The sequence below is a fragment of the Rutilus rutilus genome, assembly GCF_951802725.1.
Source record: "Rutilus rutilus genome assembly, chromosome: 1".
Lineage (NCBI taxonomy): Eukaryota > Metazoa > Chordata > Actinopteri > Cypriniformes > Leuciscidae > Rutilus > Rutilus rutilus.
This window is the reverse complement of record NC_140209.1, coordinates 44205658-44220379: the sequence shown is the minus strand read 5'-3', so window position 1 is coordinate 44220379 and position 14722 is coordinate 44205658. Positions and strand designations below refer to the sequence as shown.

The following is a 14722-nucleotide window of genomic DNA, read 5'->3' as shown; positions in this document are numbered from 1 at the left end:
TTGATTCGGAACAATCTTGCTATTTAATCTTATTTGTTAAAACATGGTGCTAGGAATGCCGAGGCCATGGGCTTGATTCCCAGGGAATAAACATACCTTGAAGTGTCTGTGAAATGCATAAATGTAAATGAATGGTCTGACATTAAGTTCTGCAGGTAACACTGTAATAAATATAGCTGCTAAATGGTTTGTTTCTGGCCCTAAAATAAAACTAAATATGTCTCAGCCACACTGTTGATGCTTAATGGTTTGAAATTGACAAGTCGTAAAAAAACAATAAATGCTATATTTATTGATAAGGGAGTATAAGAAATAGTAAAGGCATATAATTAAGTTTTCTTGAAAGAAAAAAAAACAGTAATACTGTGAAATATTGTTATAATTTAACTGTTTGTATTTTAATATATTTTAAAGTGTAATTTATTTCTGTGATGCAAAGCTGAATTTTCAGCATCATTGCTCCAGTCTTTAGTGTCACATGATCCTTCAGAAATCATTCTAATATGATGTGCTGCTCAAGAAAAAATTCTTATTATCGGTGTTGAAAACTGCTTGATATTTTTTTGAAAATTGTGATGCTTTTTTCCAGTATTCTTTGATGAATAGAAAGTTTGAAAGAACAGCATTTATTTGAAATATAAATGTTCAAGGTTTAAGTTTATTAAGATCACTTGCGGGCAATGTGGATGCAGAAGTAGACTTACATAAAATACACACCACAATATAAAACTAGACAAATAAAAGAAATAAGAACACACAACAGTACATATAAATCTAAAATACTAATATTTACCCTTTAGAGTATGCTGTCATTTTAAACTTAATGTGTCCTTGCTAAATAAAAGTATTAACTTATTTAAAAAATAAACCACTTTGGGGTGCATAGCCAATGGGGCTCTTCAGTAACCCCGATGGTTTGTTTGGAAGGTTTTAGCATTTGAATTACAATTACATAGTGTTTGATTTCCACTGGGAGAAAAAAAAAAAACAATTGTTCTGTTTCTTGTGAGACTAGTTACAAGTTTTCCATCCTTTCTTTGAAGATCTGGTCACACATCTCCTTTTGTGCCACAGTGAATGTGTTCTTCCAATCTCCAACAGTACCAGCAACCGCAAAACAAATATAACAGAATAAGTGAAGGATACAGCTTGTCTACACATTCCGCGATTGTGATCTTTGAACATTGACCTTTGTGCATGAATTGGGGCTTAAGAAATAGATCTCGTGGGATGAATTCATAGTTTGCCTTTGGGTCCTGCTTCATGTTTTTAAAAGTGGCCATCTCCACAATATGTGCGATAGGATTATCATCCAGAACATTTTCTTCACTGCTGTCCTGAACGTGGAGCCAAATGCATCAGTATCAAAAGAAATCTTAAACAATCTGTATTAAGGAGCATTCTGCAAATACTATGAGATATTTTGAGGCTGTGATTACCATGACGATGTCCTCATGTGTCAGGAAAAGGATGTTGTACTGCCCTCTCTCGGATGTGATCACACCAAGATAAACTGCCAGCTAAAACACGAGGTAAGAATTTATACTTCTCTTACACCTTACAGCCACCTTTTGTGTCACATTAGGATCGATGAGGCAGAAGCCTGAACTTTAGGAATAACAAACTAATGTCCAAAAAAAATGTAAAACATACTCTGATGTGCTGTTAGTCTAAATGTTCCAGATACTGCTGGTGAACATCTTTGAAGCTCTTGGGAGTCTCAACTTTGACACAGATGTGGGAAAAGAGGAAATATTACCACATTGTCTTTTACATTTCTAATCACATATATGATCTGTCATTTAAAAGACACGAGGAGCAATGAAGCTTAGACCAAACAAAAAAAAATTCTAACATTTGATTATATAACCAAACATGTGGCTTACACAAACAGGAATTGTCAGGTCTGCCTTCACGGTACTCTAACCACGGCATCTTCTCAGGATTGTTGGAAATGTTTTTGTCTGTTGTGTTCTCACAAATTAAAGTTATGATGTTCTGTGTCCATATTGTAGGCCTACCTGCAAAAAAATGGTTCAGTATGTAAACAACCAAATAATTCACACACACGTATCTTTATAGTAGCAAATTTAGCAGACCGGGACCAGTTGTCATGCAAGTTCCTCAAGGAGTTTGTCATGTGCAATAGTAAAAGTTTTATCTATTTTGTTTATTTATTTATTTATTTTCATAATGCGTTGTCATTAGAAAGGGGAGAACAAAGGGAATTACAAAAGTGGTAATAGAACATATTCTAAGTTCTTAAACAGCATAAATGTTCAATAATAAATGTTCAGTAACAACAGGCTTGGTCTTGGTTTGTACTTTGGATATGACAGTAAAAGAGGTTGTAAACAGCCTGATCAGAACTGACTCAGGATTACAGAGAAAACAACATTTAGATAAGAGGACAGATAATATATGTCACAGTCCAATCGTATTCTGCTGTACCAAACAATCAAGTAATCAGGAAATAATTCTTTTCTTTTATAGAGAGCAGCACATTTGACTGAAAAGACTGGAAGAGAATGGATGAGATTGAAGTATCACACAGTCATGGTCAGTAAACTCTTTAGATGTACAAGTTCTTGCATAATAATGAGTTAAATTATATTTTTGTTTTTTTGTAAGACTATCCACAGGAAAAAAACATAAATTACCATGCTTTGTGTTTAGTGCATATAATGTCTTAGAAAATAGACTTTAACTGTCACAGATAAAATAGACTATATCATTTTACTGATCTTACCAATTTGACTACATTTTCTTACGGGATTGTTTAGAGATAATAGTCAATTTAAGACATGTAGGCTATTTGTCAAATTCAGATGTTGATTTTTCAGTGACAGCTAGCAGTACAGTAACACCGTAATAATAGTCAAAAAGATTTGTCTTACTGTTATCAAATTTACCTGACAGCTTTGAAGTCAGTCATGGCAGTGAAATAAGGCCAAAGATACATTCATCATATGTTTGGTCAACAGAGGTAGACCTATAGTATGTGATATTTGTAACATTTAATGAAATAGACCTCTATTAAACCTCCAAATCGATGTCATGCACCAAATAAAACCTTAATGAAGCAATTAGTGTCTTCAGACCTGGTGTGTGCTCATTATACAATATTATTATCGAGGGAGCAATCATTTCAATAGCCAGCAGCAGCTGATATTCATACAGCCTTTTTATTACTGTCTTTATTACTACTGATTAAAACCAAGCAACACAAAAAGTAATGTAACACAGTATGGTAAATGAAACCACTCATATGGGAGGTGGGAGAAGATTATTTATGAGTACTAGGCCATTTCCGAAAATAGCTACAGTGGCTTTAATATTACATTTATTTCAGTTTTCCACTCATGTAAGTGATACAGTACAGTCAACAAGTCATTATTGTAAAATAAACCCGACAACAAATATGTGGGAATTAAATATTGATTTAATTGTATACTATCTTAAGGCTTCCATTGAGTAGTTTAAAAATTGTGTAATTTTACTTTTACTTGAGTACATTTTAAGTGATGTATAGGTACTTTTACTCCGCAATTTTCTTTCCGTTTGTGGCCGTTAGCCTACTCATTACATGCTTGTTTTAAAGGGGTGATTGATTATGATTTCACTTTTTTAACTTTAGTTAGTGTGTAATATTTCTATTTGAGTATAAACAACATCTGCAAAGTTACAATGCTCAAAGTTCAAAGCAAAGGGAGATATTTGCTTTTAAAGAAATCACTTTTTAAGGACTACAACAAATGGCTGGTAGGGACTACACAACATTCCTCCCAGTTTAGTAACATCACCAACCATAAAACTTACATACACCCCACCCCCAGAACAAGATTTATAGATTATCAAGACAGAATATGCTAATCATTGACTAGAAGATAACTACACATAAATTCATCAACTAACCATTCAGAAACGTCCTGTTGCACATGTTGTCACTTCTTCTTGAGGCTCTCCATCTTTGTCTGACTCCGGTTTGAGCATAAAAGGCTAAACGTTTTTGAAATTTTCAGTGCATGTCTGTGTGAGTGCAAGCTGTTGTAACTCCGCCCTCTGTGCCGGGAGCAGCAGCTCATTTGCAATTAAAGGAACAGACACAAAACGGTGCGTTTTTGCTCACCCTCAAAAATTTTAAATCTTAACATGCTATATAAAAATATCTGTGGGGTATTTTGAGCTAAAACTTCACATACACACTCTTGGGACATCAAATACTTATTTTACATCTGGCATTATACCACCCCTTTAATTATTATTTTTTTTTTTTATGCATCAATGTGACTGGATTGAGTAACTGGTCTCGTGACCATCATCAAATCAAATTCTGCATAGAAAACTTTAACTGTGGATTGTGGAAGTGCATTCTTCAAGCATCAATTCAATATCAGCGTCTTCCTCTAATATGCTATAATACATTGCACATTTCTGCTTACTATGATATTTATATAGGCTGGCCTATCTACAGGGCCTGACATTCGGTGTGAGGTTGGGGGTGTTAACTCCCTCAAGTGACGAGTTCATAATCATGCGGTGAATTCCCGCTCCCATTTACTTCATATATTAAGAGAGACGCGCATGCGCTGAACCGCAGAGCCATATGCCACAGCAGTCTGAGGACAGCAGTGCCAGGGCAGCAGCCTCAGACTGGTGTTGGGGAGGAGCTTTTAGCATCAAGGTTAGGTTTAGTGGTTGGGAATTCGTTAAGGTAAAGCTTATAGTTATAGTGAAGGGTAGGGTTAGTTGTTTGAATGGGATACAGCACCACTCTAACTCCACTCTAACGTCTGGCCTGGCGATGCTGTCCTCAGACTGCTGTCACGTGTGGTTCTGCAATTAGATATATCTCCTCTAATATATAACTTCCCTATTTAATGCAAAAATTGTATTACAAATTATATTATCAGCATTACAATGCGAGTAAATGTAGCCGTGTAAAATGAAAGGGATGCTACCCCCTTCTAGAACTGTGCATTTACGTTTAAATTGTAAGATATTTAATGGCATGGAATTACAGTGTAATTAGTGTTAACTCACTATCTTAGCCTTTTTCAGTTCATTGGGTGAGGTAAACTGATAAACTGATGATTTGATGCATTTTAAAAAGATGGATGATAGATATTCTTCAATCCTTCTGATAATGTGAATTACAGTATGTGCAATGTTTTTTTTATTTATTAATTGTAGTGCAGTGTTTATTATAAGGGTGTAGAATCCGCAGCTCAGTACTCACTACTCATGAGTACTTTTAAATTAGCTACTTTTTTACTCGTAGTAGGTTTTTGGACAAGTACTTTTTACTCTACTCACACTACATTTTTTTGGAATGTAATGGTACTTTTATTTAAGTATGTTTTTTCAGTACTCTTTCCACCACTGGATATTAGGAAATATCTGACCTTTGAATGAACTGTAATCAAGTATTCTACACTCAAAAGATTTATGTATTTGAATTACATATAAAAATTTCCATCCATTTGGATTTCAACGTAAACAAACGTTTTAAGGAATAAACTTAATTTGGTGCATATTTGCCAGTCATACATGATTGAAACGGGTGACTGGTCAGATTTCTGTAACAATACTAATAAACTGAATGGGTTCTAAATACACAGTAGCCAGGTTTATATGCATCATCAATAAATCCAATTTGTTTAAATTACACACATTTAATTGAACATTGTTTGTTTTCACAGTTAGCCATATTAGCCATACTTCTCATACTTTCCATTTGTAAATTAACTTTTTAATTTCAAAATGAACAGATCAAATAGCCTGTTTTTTTTTTTTTTTTTTGCTCTGACAATAAAAATGTTGTCATGTCTATATCTTTTTTTTTCCACAGAAGAAGGGATTCATCTTTCTGACTCTCCCAAACTGAGATTGGTCCTGGTTGGAGTGACAGAAGCTGGGAAAAGTGCTGTTGGTAATGCCATTTTGGGCAAGAAAGCCTTTGATGACGTTGGGGTAAAGACTCGAGACAGTTTCCCATGTCAGGGTCTGGTGAGAGGACAGCAGGTGCTTGTTGTTGACACCCCGGGTTGGGAATGGTTCAACGTCAATGGCTCCTCTGCATCAGTATGGCCTGTGAAGAAGGAGATAATGAGGAGTATGAGTCTGTGCCAGCCTGGTGCCCATGCTCTGCTGCTGGTGATACCACTGTCATTCTCGTTCTCCCAGCGTGAGGGCCGTGCCGTGGAGGAACACGTTGAGCTGTTTGGTCCAGAAGCCTGGAATTGCAGTTTGGTGCTCTTCACAGTCTTAGACAGAAAACAGTTACGTGGTTCCACCCTAAAGGAAGAAGTGAAGTTGAACGTGGAGCTACACAGGCTGGTTGAGAAATGTGGTGGCCGTTTTCATGCTCTGTACAGCAATTCCAAAGAAGGTGAGAACCAGGTGGCTGAACTTCTGGCCAAGATCACCAAAATGATGGCTACCAATGGAGGGACTATGCTCTACAGTGAGAAGGTGTTGGAACATGCCAGAGAAATGGAGAAAGAAGAGCAGAGAAAATTGGAGGAAGAGCAAAAGAAGAGGGAAGAGAACATAGAGAAAGTGAGAGAGTCATTGAAGGCAAAGGAGTTAAGAAGGTCGAGAAGGAGAACAGACCAACAGATATTGGACGGTAAGACAATATTCTTAAAATATTATTAATCTTCTTGATTGTTTACAAAAAGGAAAACATGTGGAGTTATATTTGTGAAAAAAGTACTGAACACAAGTCAAATGAGAATAAAAACCTCAAATATGTCTATTTTTATTATTTATACTTTTATATTTTAGCTTGATAATGAAATGTCTTAGATAATTCATAGTTCAATGCTTTCAAAAAATACAGATAGATAGATCTGTTAACTAATGTGTGCTGCTCGGTTGATTTTGTTTAGATTAGTTCAGAATAATTTTCGTTGGCGAAGCAAAAACAGACAAAGTAACTGAATGTTACATAAAATGTGAACAACAAGTTTATCAAACTCTCTGATTAACTGCGGCTTCATGACTACAGCCAAATCACGAACAGCAGCACTCTTGCTCGTGTCAAAGTCAATACGCTTAGGATGTTTTTCTTGTTTTCTACAGATAAGGAACAGAAAGCCTCAACTAGATACAATCAGAACAATGACCTGCCTATCAGTGGCAGAAGTAACTTTCTTCAGAACTGCAAACAACAATGAACGATGAAAAGGACCTCAGGATAAAACAGTCATATCCACCCCTGCAACTTCCACAACTCACCACCAGACGCCAGGCCATCATCATTTCTCATCTGTAGTACCTGATCCAGACACTACAGAGTTAACCTGTAACATCCAAAGCAACTTACAAATGAGGAACACAAGCATGCTCAGGCACTTTATTTACATAATTATTGTTAATGATTTACAATATCAAAGCTCTTAATACATTGTTGTAATGTTTTGCATTCAAACATTTCCATTTTGTGAAAATGCTCTGGTATGGTATGCATGGTAAACAAAAGAATATATCATGACATTAACTATTTAAAAGTGTACAGATGACTTCCGCAATGTTCTGCTCTGCTTTTACCAGTTTTGGGGTTTCAATTTTAAATGTAAAAATAAATTAAAATTGTACAATTGTGTAGTGCTAAATTAAACCAGGGGTTTTCTGTGACATTTTATAAGTGAAACTGTTTGTCATTAAAATGTATTTAAATTTCCTTTAATGTGCAAAAGTTATTTTCTTCTTTTCATTCTTGTCTTTGACAAAATGCTTTGGCCAGAATTACTGTAAAAATGCTACAAGTGCTACATTAGTTTTCAATCCTCTGATACAATCAGTCTGCATCTTTCAGAATTTCCTTTTATGGTTATACACTCATTTTATAATAGCACTTGATCTGTCATTGTTTAACTGAAGCACTTGAAACTCTCACACCCTAAGAGCAAATAACACGTGACACATAAGACACACACATAAGTGCAATTCACTTTTATAATAAAATATGTGATATTTGACAGTGTAAATCATATGTACACAAAGTTTTCAGCTCAGACTTCCACCAGTATGCAAGGATTTTTAACTCCCAAAACATTAATTTGCCATGTGCTATAAATTATTAACAAAAACAAAAAAACACTGTAAGTGTTAAGTTGATAAATTGATAAGTGTTTGAGGACAGCAGGTCTAACTGTTGGTCTAAATTGATGCTCATCTCAGCTCTTCTCAATCTTGAAACATACTTTTTAAAGCTTTTTAAGGAAGAAAATGTTGCTCCAACACTTCCTGACTCTTTCTAAACCTCCAAATTCCTATGCATAAGGAATCATGGATCTTCTGCCAGGCCTCCAGTTCAGATTTCCATAGAGCTGCTCTGGAGCGGATGAGCAGAGAGGCCTCGCTCTTGCTCCCTTTGGCCAGACTTATACTGTCTTTGCAAATAAAAATGACATCTAAGCCAATAAAGAGGGCATTTAGAGTGATGAATCCAGCTCTAGCAGACTTTGAGAGAGCTAGTGGTGTCCCTTTTGCCAGCTGGCCAATGTCGGGAAGGTCTGCTGCCAGTTTGGGAATGCTACGAGCACTTTGTGCTTCCTGGAGCCCCACCTTTGTTGCAGTCGCAATCACCTCCTCAGTTTTGAGTACTTTAACAGCTGAAGCTGCATCTACCAGAGCATCAATACCTTTGGCCACTCCTCCTGCACGAGCTATCAATTTTCCTGCTTTAAAAATATCCACAACATTGGGTTCCTCTATACGCTCACTACAGGCCCGCTCCAGACAGTCTAAAATCTTCCCCACATCATCCATGTATCTCTGAAAAATGTTCTGTGCATTTTTCCCATGGTGACTGTTGACTGCTGCTTCAGTGATGCCTGTGACTAAGCTATTGACCCCACTGGTCACCCCCAGACCGACACCTGTCAGAGTGAGAGCCAATGACACTCCTGCAGTGACAGGGGCAAGAGCAAGACCAACAATGGACAACACACCCCCTGCTATCCCAACCGAACTTCCAGCCACAGTGGAGATACTGGCCCCCATCTTCATCTTGTCCAGCTGAACTGCATTCTCCTCCAGGTCTGACAGGAACTTCTCCATTCTAGAGCGACACTTACTGAATAAACCAATGAAGTGTAGAGCGTGGTCCTGAAAAACGAAGGACAGCTTTGTGTTCTGGTCCATCCTAGACATTAATAGAAAAAAAAAACAGTTTACAGCCACATTTCACGATGCACCAGAGTGTGAAGAAAACATCGGATCATAAAACCAGGTCTCACCTTATTTTGCACAACTGCTTCAAATGATCAAGCATTTTTTTCATGGAGTCCTCACTTAAGTTCAAGCTGAACTTCACAGGTTGAGCCTTCTTACATCTGTAAAGAGTTTAAGTAGGATTAACAAAGACTATATTTTAGAGATTTGTCATAAAAGCAAATAATCTTTGAATTCAGGTTGAATGATTCCACTCAGTTTGGCCTATAGGTTAAGATGTTTAAATCTTACCCCAATATTACCCTAATATTTATAATACTTGCCTATAAGTATCTTCAGTCCACAAAAAACTCTTGGATCTGTGAGGGGTTGTAAATGTAAAAAAAAAAGAATTAATTATTGATCTAACTATGGACCTAAACCTTCAATTTAGTTGATTTAGTAATTGCCATTGATATTATTGTGATAATCTGTGTGTATTAACATGTTTATCAAATTACTATCCTTTTAAATGAACATTGCATGAATGTCAGTACTAACTTTTTCTCCATTCTCTCGCATATCTTTTCTGTGATACGTATGTATTTGTCTAATTGAAAAGCTAGGACGTCCAAGTTACTGAGTGAAGGAAGGAAGAAGGTTTCTGCATTTCGTTTAAAGTGGATAAGGAGAGGAGAGGCCATTCTGGCAGCTGTGATGATTGATCGCACATTTTCAGGACTCTCAGCCTTTGGCAAGAAGCTCCGTCCAGTGAAGACAAATAGTGAGGTGACTGTGAGCTTCTCCACTGCATCCAGGAAGTTGTCAAGTTTCTCCAAACCCTCAAGTGTGTCCTTCAGGACGGCACCCAGTTCCTTCTCCAGCTCCTGGAGTCTGGAGTCAGCCGTGACCTGAGTTAAACCACTCCACAGGTACTCCCCAAAAGCCTTGGCTTTGTTCTCTGAGCGCTGAACATGGTCATAGTTAAGACTGACTTTGTCTGCTTGGTCCTTGATGTCTCTCATCTTCTCCAGCTCTGTCTCTCTCTGAAGGGTCCATTTTTGTTGTTTGTCACAGAAGTCCCTCACTGTCTGAATGTAGTTGAGTGTGTCCACTACATACTCAGACAGGAGCTCCTGTAATTGTTCCCTGTGCCAAAACAGAGCAATTTACATAGTAACAAAGATATTTCCTATCTGAATAAATATGTGGTTAATGCATTTCAAAATATTTTAATCATAACAGTTTAAACTACTTAGAAGGTAATTCTGAGCAGTCAGAGCAGATTTTCAGAGAAATGTTCTCTTCCTGCCATTCAGAAAGGTTATTTTTGGTTGGTGTAGTTCAAATTAAGATCTATGTTAAAGGTTGTATCAGTGATTTCAGGCCCCCAAAAAAATGATCACATTCATCTAATCTTTCCTAGCGATCCGCTAGCTGCCCGCCCCATAAGCATGCCGTCAAAAAAAAACGCGTCTCTGTAGGCAGCCTAGGCTCTGAAATCTGCACACAAAAACAATTGGTTTCACCAACCACTCAAAACCAAAACAAATAGTGTTCCAACCAATCACCGACAGGGGGTGGGTGTTGTGAGGTTTTGTGCTAGTGCACGGCTGCACACGAAGTCGGAGCTGAAGAAGAAGCTGGCTCAAAACCTCACAACACCCTCCCCCTGTCGGTGATTGCTGGAACACTATTTGTTTTGGTTTTGAGTGGTTGGTGAAACCAGGGGCATGTTCAAGTTCAAAACGGTGCGCAACGTTTTGCTACGGTTTCCGGGTTGAACGTCATGTTTCCTGGAAACGGCATGCACCGGTGTGCAACGGGGTTTGAGATACGTTTTCTCTTGTTTGGTGGGTGTGTCAGAACTGCAGTCCAATCAGCAGCAACATGTATATAAAGCACGTGGTATTAAAGTGAACTCGCACAATGGGTTCAAGGAAAGTAATTTACAAATGTGTTTGATGCAGCTCGGTATACGCAAAAACTGAGGATATTAGAAGACATGTTTGTCTAAAGTTTTATTGTAAAAAATATAGGATATCAACATAATGATGTAGTTGTTTATATTTTTAGCTTCATTGCAAGTGTATTGGTATAGAAATAAACAATGGTAATTAAGTGCTTTTCCTAAAAATGAGAAAGAAAATACAGGGTATTAAAACAGTATGACCTGTATGTGAGGCTAAATAGGTGTGTTTTAGTCTGAATTAGGTAAGATGTGTGCTTCCATTTCAGTTTCAGCAATCCCTTCACTCGATTGGGATGTTCTCTTTTGTTCTGGGCGGCAAGTGCAGTAACTGTAACATCGGGCATATTTTGTATTATTAAACACAATATTTATACCGACTTCATCAGGCTCAGAAAATTCTTCACAAAGAACACAAAGAATGGCCTTCTCAGCTGCCATAGTTGCAACTCTTGCGTCATCAGAACAGTGTGTTCAACGCATCACCGTTTCTGTTTAAAAAACGTTGTGCAACGTTTTGTCGGGGCTGAACGCAGCCCAGTTGTTTTTGTGTGCAGATCTCAGAGCCTATGCTGCCTACAGAGACGCGTTTTTTTGACGGCATGCTTATGGGGCGGGCAGCTAGCGGATCGTTAGGAAAGATTAGATGAATACATGTGATAAAAAAATGTTTGGGCCTGAAATCACTGATACAACCTAAGTTGTTGACTACAGTTTGTTGTGGTGTGTTTACATTTTTACACTCACTCTAATAATCGCTGGGTTAAAAACAACTCATTTGGCAACCCAACACTGGGTAAATATTGGACAGAACACATGGGTTACATATTTTAACCCAATGTCAGCTCATTTAGACTTAGATTTAATTTAGATTTCCATCTGGCTTGTATCAAATGTTAGGCTAAATATATTCATTTAATTTATATAAATTATTTATATATAGGCTAATATATTAATAAAACCTGTCTATTTTGGAAATGAATGGATATGGTTCAACAGATAGCCTACAGACAATATATTGCGTTTGCTAAGTGATATTAAAGAAGAAAAATGCTTTCTGTCTCCTCTGTCGGATTACAAGCTTCACCTTCCGTCAAACACCCCCATTATTCAACAATGTAAGTATGGCAGTGTCTCTCAATAGCGTCTGGCTGCAGACTTGCACTTGCACTATCAGACTTAGCAGTCACCTGCGCTTCCTCTGCAAGTGACGTCACTTACTATATGGTTAGGGTATGATTTGGATTTGGTTTAGGGTTAGTTGCATGTAATTATGCATAATTTACTGTTATTGCTTTGGTAAGTACATGTTACATATGTAGTCTGAGTGCAAGTGCAAGTCATAGCTGATTTTGTTTTGAAACGCGTCGCGGCTGTAGGCTATGTGAAATCTAATGGCCGCGTCAAATCTTTCATTCGGTCTGCAAGGCAAGCGAACCTAGCAGATGTGAAAAAATGTTAGAGGAGCAAACATTACAAAGATGTTTTTTGTTTTTGTCAGAACAGTATTTATTTGATATTTAGTGAATGCAAACCTTAAAGTGATTCAGGAATATCACCTCAGGAAGTTTTCTTAACCCAGCGGTTACACACTTCTTATACTGTCTATGGTTACACAACAATGTGAAAATCACCCAACAGGCAGATCACAGAAGTCTGGGTAAAAAAACAACCTAGCATTTTAGAGTGCTGCACAACCGTAGGTTATAGAACTCTGTAATAAGATTAATAAGAACATTAAATTCCCACACCCAAACAAAACTGATGGAACGATACAAAAGGAGACTTGTTTTTCTGCATTCTCGGCTGTTGTTTTGTGATAGACTATCTCATCTGAAGAAATAGTGTTTGATTCCTAAACTTCCACAAACTGCTTATAGCCTATAATGTTCTTAATTAACGTTGAAAACAGAATTTAAAGTTGCTGTCTTTTTTTCTGTTTGATTACATACTCTGACATGTCTTTTTATTTTGGACGTAACTTTGTGTAATCATAAACTATGGAAAAAAAGATGATACATTTTTTTATAAATAATAAATGTACCCACCTGGTGCCCATTGTAGCCTATTTCAGAGTAGTCTACTGATGGTAAGCTTGATGAAACTTGTCAAACTGAGTTGAGAAAGCAGGAAGGAAATATTTTGTTTTTGCTCCGGACGGAGGTTTAAGTTTCGCTTTCGTTTCTCTGCGTTTTCTTTACTCCGCCCGTACAGAGGTTCAAGGGTTCAAAAGAATTGTGCGTTAATAACCGGTCAAATGCACATCTCAACAGTAAGGCTACTCATGAAAAACACTTTCACATAGCATAGTGTTGTCGGTAGTCACGTCACCGGCCCTAGACAATATGAATGGCGCATTGTCTGGATGCTGATGATGGTGATGAGTCTGATGACTGTCTGACATTCCACAGCTCGATAGACCACTCGCTGCTGCAGACTGTAGCGCGGTGACGTCACGTATGTTACCACGTATGCGCAAAGTATCGTGTTTATAATACGCACGTGCGCCGTGCTGACTGCTGTAGATTTTAAAAGGATCTGTAAAAATCTTAAATAGCCTTTAAACAAATTAAGGCTTGGAATATGTCTTAAAATAGAGCAGAAAGACTTAAATTAATGAAGTCATGTTGATTGTTGCATGCATTGCAAAAAAAAAGTTGTTCGTCAGTATCAGATTGTATCTTTTATGTTACTTATTTTTATTTTTTTGCATTTAAATATGACATTTTACAGACAACTAGCAAAACATGTCAGTCCTGGGCCATGGATGGAGTACAGCTGTGAAGACATAAGCAGCAACCATTCTAAGCATAACAGGCCTACCAGCTTTTGATGCATTAACTTTATCATTATTATTTAATTCTCAGGGCATTCCCAGACAACAAAACCTAATTGCAATTTCTTTAATGTCTGCTCTAATGTGCTTTAATTCATATTGTAGTGTGCACTCTACATTGTAATGGAGGGGCGTTTTGATTTCAATGAAGTAAACCTTTATTTTATTTTTTATTTTATTTTAAATCCAGAGTGACATGCTAACAATTAGAAGATGGTGGTGCATCCTTCTGCTGAGCAACTATCCTTTGAAGTAAGTTAGATTAAGTTGTACTGTATTTAAAATGTTGCCAACTTATCTGTGAACATAAATGTAGCAGATTAAAATAAATACCAAAAAGTGTTTTTAACTATAGATTGCAAATAATCATTGCGTTTATCAGTGTAAACAAGTGAATTTCAACCCTGGTCCTGGAGATGTCATTAAGAACAAACTGTCTTCATGAGACTTTATATTTTAAACATTTGAAGGTCAGATGCTGAAAGAAAAGAACTCCGAAAAAATGAGGAGAGGAGAGAGAGAGAGCAGGTATTGGTTCCCACTTTAATTCTTGAATTGTATAAATAACAGGGTTTTGAAAATGATGCTACTCTTATTCTTACTCTCCAATTTAGAGGCGATGGAAACCCCCCTGCCTGTTTATTACTTGACCAAGGTAAGCACAGTATAAACTCCAATCTATTCTCTTTTTCATTTTTCTTATGTAAAGTTACATTTTGGACTGACTGTTGGCTAATTTGGACAGATGCCACCTG

The 14722-nt window shown here is 37.1% G+C and overlaps 3 protein-coding genes and 1 long non-coding RNA gene across 5 annotated transcripts; 2 read left to right on the top strand and 2 right to left on the bottom strand.

Moving 5' to 3' along the window:
- Nucleotides 1-836: 836 nt before the first annotated feature.
- sult3st1 (sulfotransferase family 3, cytosolic sulfotransferase 1) lies at nt 837-1935 on the bottom strand (the record flags this gene model as incomplete). The annotated part of the gene is given in 7 exon segments (XM_084431886.1): nt 837-1108; nt 1110-1337; nt 1413-1482; nt 1484-1520; nt 1677-1756; nt 1758-1795; nt 1876-1935. Coding segments are annotated over 7 exon segments (606 nt in total). The 3' UTR covers nt 837-1015.
- On the top strand, nt 1454-7688 carry LOC311304737 (uncharacterized protein). 2 transcript variants are annotated; one of them, XM_084431958.1, is made up of 4 exons: nt 1454-1532; nt 2494-2559; nt 5852-6631; nt 7087-7688. In XM_084431958.1, exons 2-4 carry the CDS (start codon nt 2529-2531, stop codon nt 7179-7181), a joined length of 906 nt encoding a protein of 301 aa, XP_084288084.1. In that variant the 5' UTR covers nt 1454-1532; nt 2494-2528; the 3' UTR covers nt 7182-7688. The 2 variants fall into 2 exon arrangements, with proteins under 2 accessions (XP_084288084.1, XP_084288083.1); XM_084431957.1 differs by lacking the exons at nt 1454-1532; nt 2494-2559 and having other exon boundaries at nt 5543-6631.
- Nucleotides 7347-13572, bottom strand: apol (apolipoprotein L). The gene is made up of 5 exons (XM_084431832.1): nt 13180-13572; nt 9724-10311; nt 9507-9542; nt 9249-9344; nt 7347-9154 (listed from the first exon to the last, which is right to left on the bottom strand). Exons 1-5 carry the CDS (start codon nt 13188-13190, stop codon nt 8224-8226), a joined length of 1662 nt encoding a protein of 553 aa, XP_084287958.1. The 5' UTR covers nt 13191-13572; the 3' UTR covers nt 7347-8223.
- LOC311304842 lies at nt 10331-14490 on the top strand. Its single transcript, XR_014629948.1, has 3 exons — nt 10331-12249; nt 14158-14219; nt 14438-14490. It is a non-coding gene; the product is annotated as an uncharacterized lncRNA (long non-coding RNA).
- Nucleotides 14491-14722: the final 232 nt, after the last annotated feature.